At 38.8% G+C, this 5,936-nt stretch overlaps 1 protein-coding gene across 1 annotated transcript in view; it reads right to left on the minus strand.

Moving 5' to 3' along the window:
* The window catches only part of LOC110105071 (sugar transporter ERD6-like 6), a 12,713-nt gene extending 6,777 nt beyond the window's left edge, over window positions 1-5,936 (minus strand). The window contains exons 1-10 of the mRNA XM_020834437.2: window positions 5,069-5,936; window positions 4,905-4,994; window positions 4,762-4,821; window positions 4,615-4,680; window positions 4,463-4,528; window positions 4,309-4,384; window positions 2,967-3,031; window positions 2,777-2,869; window positions 2,483-2,566; window positions 2,312-2,396 (exon numbers count right to left, since the gene is read on the minus strand). Of these exons, the coding sequence (XP_020690096.1) occupies window positions 2,312-2,396; window positions 2,483-2,566; window positions 2,777-2,869; window positions 2,967-3,031; window positions 4,309-4,384; window positions 4,463-4,528; window positions 4,615-4,680; window positions 4,762-4,821; window positions 4,905-4,994; window positions 5,069-5,353 (970 nt within the window). The 5' untranslated portion in view covers window positions 5,354-5,936. The remainder of the gene's footprint in view (window positions 1-2,311; window positions 2,397-2,482; window positions 2,567-2,776; window positions 2,870-2,966; window positions 3,032-4,308; window positions 4,385-4,462; window positions 4,529-4,614; window positions 4,681-4,761; window positions 4,822-4,904; window positions 4,995-5,068) is intronic.

A 5,936-nucleotide genomic window follows, 5' to 3' on the forward strand; every position in this document is an offset into this window, starting at 1 on the left:
TCCTCCCTCCGACGTTGGTAACCGAAATCTTCGTCGTAATCTCCTCTTCCCCTTTCAAAATCAACACCTCGACGCTGAAAATCAGCACCTCGACGCTGAAAATCAGCACCTCGACGTTGAAAATCAGCACCTCGGCGGTCATTCCCCATGCTCATCTCCTCTCTAGAGAGTGGCTCTAGAGGTGGCATGTCGTCATCCCCTTCAAGAATCTCCACCTCCGGATTCCTCCTCCGAATTGGGTTTGGATTTCCTCCTACGCCATGGCCGTCAGTAGTCTCTCTCACTTCTGATGTACCCTGATTGCATGTTCAAAATAGCGCGCGCCGCGCCGTGCGCTATGCGCCATGGCTCCAAATGGATCTTTGCGCCATGGTGCGTCATTCGCCGTTAACAGGTATGGGCTAGAGGTGCTAGTCATGGGAAGCAGAAACAGCCAAATGTCTTAAGATGATCATAGGAGCATGATGTTTTGTAAAGAAGTTGGTAAAAAAAAAATAAGTGCTTCTGAAGATAGATGATTAATTAATCAAATATCTCACCTTGGATCAATATAAACATGGCCAAATCTCGTCAAATCAAGTTTTATAAACTCAAACAATCAATCAACTTGTTTTTATGGACCTTTCTCAATCTAAGGTTATAAATTCTAATAGAGTTGTCTTGTTTATAGGACAAGATTGTGATAGGAAATACTTGATTCCAAGTATTTCCTAATCACTTTAGCCAAAGATCTCACAGCGAACTGCTGTCCACAGCAGGAAATCAGCCAAAACAGTGGGAAAACGCGAGAGAAACGATAGAAACACGAAGTAAGAACTTGTATTTTACTAGAAGATGAAAGGAAAATAGCAAAGATACAAGGATCCTCTATTCGAGAGGAGGATCGCACTCTCCCAATCTCTAGAATTCAATCTAGAGCCCTAGCCACCAAAGAAGAACAAGAAAAACTTTCACAAAATATCTCCTAACCCTAATCCCCCCTTTTCTCCCCTACTTAATGCATACAATTCAAATCTAAAACAAAAGGACCTAATTACCCTTGCTTCCCCTCCTTTTGGCTCCAAGAAACAATTCAAACTTCAAGTGGACCCCACCCCTCTCCCTTCTTCTTGTGTCCGCCGGCCCTCCTGGCGTAGACGAACAAAGCCGGCCCAAGGAGCTGGGCCGGCTGGACCGGTCCTCCTTGGACCGGTCTAACAGATTGTAATGCCCATCTCTACATGCTACTATAACCAGCGTAATAAAATATACATCGAATTTTTTTCTTAAGCTTAGTCTTATAAACCCACTTGGCTTCTTTAATAAGAAGATTTATAAGTACCTAAACTCTAATAAAAGCCCAGAAACAAATCATTTTCTTCTTATACACCCGCAAATACAAATCTTATTATTATCATTTTAGAACAAATAATTTTCTTCTCATACACCCGCAAATACAAATCTTACCTAGTCTGCACAAATGAACTTAGGCCACCTTAATAAGGAAAGACTATAAATCCCATCTCCAGTTTCACTACAAATCGAAGATTATAAATTATGATTTCTATGCAATTTCAATATCAAAGTCATAAGACCAAGTTACCTAATCCTTTTGTTGATCAAATCCCTACAAGAGCCAAGCCAAAAGCCCAATTTTTAGCTTTCTCCGATTTTCGAGCTAATTTCAAATCAGGCCTAGATCAGATTAAGCTAGTTCAAGATCAGTTGGAAACATGATTATGGATATTTTAATATTTAAAATAATAATATTTAGGTCCATATTTATATGAGTATCATAAGTGCACATAGACATATAAAACAATTTAATATTTTTAGGGAGAAAAATAACTGATTTTAAATTGGCTGTAATATGGATTGATTCAAACCAAGCTGCCTCAAAATCAAATCAAGTTGAGTCACAAGCTAGTTTTGGTGTACGTTTGATCTGATTTCAAGCCTAGACTTAATCGGTCCAAAATCAAATAATTTACGCTTTTAATGATATTTTTAGAAATTATTGCATACAGCATGTTTTAGAGGCAGCATGCAAAGAAAAAAATCGAAAGGAATACAATAGGAATCATCTCACCAATAGTAGCAATCTTCAGAACCCATGAGAAAAAAAATTCTGGAAGAAAAATGCTTCTCAAGCCAACTTTGAATAACACCGAACAACCCCAATGATCATTTAGTGCATTATTATACCTTTTTTTTTACTAAAATGAGAAAATTTTATTTTTTTGGATGTTGTTTGGTCTAAGAAAAGCCGGCTTGAGAAGTATTTCCAAAATATAAATGTGAATGCAAAGGCAGATCAAACTGAAGGACTTACCGGCAGCTTTGAAGATACTGCTAGCATAAAATAGTATGCCATTAATTCCACTTGCTTGTTGCAACACTAAAAGACCAATTCCTATCTGCAAAACACAATAAAACAACTGCTCCATTAAGAAAAAGCTATGCAGCTAACTCATTAAAAATCACCAATAAAGAGAAGAATTACTATAAGTGGAAGTTTATATTTTCTTTGCTTAAGTTCATGGAACCGTATAGCAGTTCTTCTATTTGATGATGATGCAACAGCCCTCTGCAAAAGGTAAGTGCTTGCATAAGTGTTTAAACAAGAATAAACTCATAAAGAAGCAACATTTGGTCAAGATTTCCTATTACATCCCATTCAAAGAGGGCTCTGGATAGCTGAGTTAAATTACAGTAAGAGTATAACAAACACCTCCAGCACACTGAGCATCTCCTAGCCTTTGTTCTATTACTTTATAAAAGTAAATTAAGTCCCTACCTTGATTTCATTAACTTCTACAGTGATATCAGCATCAAAACCCCTCAAGACTTGGAGGGATGCTTCAAAATCTTCCATCATTCCCATTTTAGCCTGTAAAGCCATGATGTGATATTTGCAGACAACAATAATAAGTGGAATTTTGTTAGTTTTTATTCCTGATGAAAATGCTAGTGGTATTGGACCTTACCAGCCACCTTGGAGACTCCGGAATAAAAAACAGACCAGGTATGAGCAATGTGCACGGAAGGATTCCTGCAAAATTATCAAGCTTAGAAATCATTTGAACTACCTCAGATTAATTGAACTTTTAACGCTTGCATAAGCTTCACAAATGCCTCTTATTTAGAGCAAATTCATTATTATGATGAAAGGGCACTTCCACAGAAGCTAAATTATGCCAAGTAAACAGGAAGAATTCTAGATATCAAGTTGAATCCTCGTATGATTTCTTCAATTTTGTCATTAACTAGCCAAATGTCCCAAGCTGAGCTATGCACTGTCCCATTCAAGTTCATTTATTAATTTCCTTGTTGAAATCGAGCTAAGCTTGAAGAAGGCATATTTAAAAATCTTTTTCAACTTGTCCGTTTTCCTTTTTTTTTCCATCAAGACTCTCCCTTCGTTTGGGACGACTTTCTTATTGGTTCTTAAAGCAGCTTTCTAGTACAAAAATTAAAACTTTTGTATAATAAAGTTGCTTTAAGAAGCAGTAAAAAAGCCGTCTCAAATGAAACCTAAATCACTATGAGATGGTAATGACTAAGGCTTCATTTGAGACAGCTTCCTTACTACTTTCTAAAATAGCTTCCTAGTAAAAAAAAATTTAGTTCAAAAAATTTTTGTACTTAAAGATTGTTTTAGAAAGAAATTAAGAAACTCTCCCAAATGAAGCCTAAGTTAAATAACCATATCATCAAAAATATACATGCATTCAATGCGGTTAATAAAAGAAAATAAAAACATAGACTCATGTTTCCAAGAATTTTCCCAGAAATAAGTTTGTTCCATAAGCATGCGTCTATTAATCTGTCCCACTTTAGGTGCATTGAACTGTGGTAAACTAGAGAAATTAAGAAGAAAAAATCAGAAAAAAAAAATGAAAAACAATTTCACAAATAGGCCATTAAACAACCAGTAAATTGGTATTTTATTGAATTCATATTAAGATAATTATTCAAAGACAAATTGGCACGTTCAAAAATATAAATAAATAAGTTTCCATATGTTCAAACTAGTACATATATGTCTATATTTACAGATTATGTTCAAGAAATTCAATCAACTAAATAAAAGAAACAAAGAGCCATGGTAAAGACAATTATCTGAGTTGTCCTTGAGTGTAATGATTCACTAACAATCCTTCATCTAACTCAAAAAGTATTGCTACTAAATCCCATAAATTTAAGGACAAAATCGATGCAACTAAACTCCAATTATTGATAAATGGGTGGAAAAATCTAAATGAGAAGAGGACGCGCTGCATCAACGGTTTAAAACACTAAGAATTATCCTTTTTTTTTTCTTTTTACCCATCACTGCAAGCACTCTCCAATTGACAAGCATTCCCAGGATGTAAGCCAGCAGTATGCCTATGGTCACAGAAAGCTGCATAAGCAAGGTTCATTATCAGAATACATAGTGAGTCATCCTCCACAAAAAGTAAAAGAGATAGTAGTAACCAACCTGATTGACAGCAACAAGCCCTCCTCTCATGTTCTGAGGAGCAATCTCTGCTATATAAACTGGCACCTAAACCAACACCAGCAGAGATTAATCCAAAGAGCAGCTCAAACAACCCAAATAATGATCAATAGTAACATTAAAACTTCGCATACCGTGTAAGAAATCACGCCAACCCCGAATCCCTCCAGCAAACGGCCCATGTACAAGAACGATGAGTCCTACAACACATTCTCAGAAAAACAACCATCAATGGAAGATACAGTGCAACAGTACAGCACTTATTAGAATAAAAAAACTACCTTGGCAAAGGAGATAGCCAACCAACCAATTATGTTGGGTATCGAAGCGATCATAAGAGACTGCACAAAACCGCCATCTATTGTTTTTTCACCAAAGAACAAGCAATGAAACCAGATTTAGGTTGGAGGAATTAAAAGCGTACCCCTTTCCGCCCAATGTACTCGGCTATCTGGCCGCTGGCAATAGCCCCAACCATGGCGCCGACGTTCGATAGAGAGCCGAAGAACGAGAACTGACACCAACATAGCCCAGATCAGAACACAAGCAAGGGAATTGTTTACTTAAGAGGTAGCGAAGACAGCGAACCTCGGAGAGTGAAAGATTGAGGTCGCGGATGACGTCTTCCTGGGTGGGGGAGGAGTAGCCGCCAGTGAAACCAAACTGGATGGGGCCGAGGGCGACGATGATAGTACAGAGAACGACGGAAATAGAGGAGTCGCGGATGACAGAGGCAGAGGATCCCAGCTTATCCATCAGGCTAGATTGCCGCGATCCCATCCCCATCCTATACCAGCTTCCCGTGTGCAGGAACGGCTTTCGAAGGTCTGACCTACCCTCCTCCCCACTGCTATCATCCCCTCGAAAACTCATCCTCTCTGATCTGGAGGATAAGGACGGAGAAGAGGAAGAAATGGATCAAGAGGGAGAGAGGGACCGTCAGACCGCGGGGCTAGCGAAAAGTTGATCTTTTATGCGATACCGCGCTCCAGCAAGCTGAGGAAGGAAAGGAACGCCGTCGGTGTGGATAAGCAGCAACAGAGCGGAGAGCAAGCGGGAGGACAGGCGAAGATGGCGTGATGGAGTTATCAAATTTGGGATAGAGATTCTCCTGGCCGCTCCGCTTGTCAGTTAATTTGCTCGTGCGCTCCACTCGCAGCGACCTTTATCCTGATTTTGTTACCAGAGAGCAGAGCCGTTACGGACCCTCGAGCTTGGATTCAGCTTTTGTTCAAAACAATAATTTAATGGATGGTTTTCTTTCTAAAAATCAAATTGTTGATGCTTTGATTGTTGCGTAAAACAAGTCCAACGAACTTAGAAGTAAGGGGAAAAAACAAAACTAATGGTGCGTAGAACAAAGTAAAGGCTCAGTTCTGAGTTCCGAAAGCAGACTCTACACCTCTTCGTTTCAGACGGTTCCTCTGCACTGCGAGTCTGCGACATTCATAAGCTT

The sequence above is a fragment of the Dendrobium catenatum genome, unplaced genomic scaffold (genome assembly GCF_001605985.2).
Source record: "Dendrobium catenatum unplaced genomic scaffold, ASM160598v2 fragScaff_scaffold_1024, whole genome shotgun sequence".
Taxonomy (NCBI): Eukaryota; Viridiplantae; Streptophyta; class Magnoliopsida; order Asparagales; family Orchidaceae; genus Dendrobium; species Dendrobium catenatum.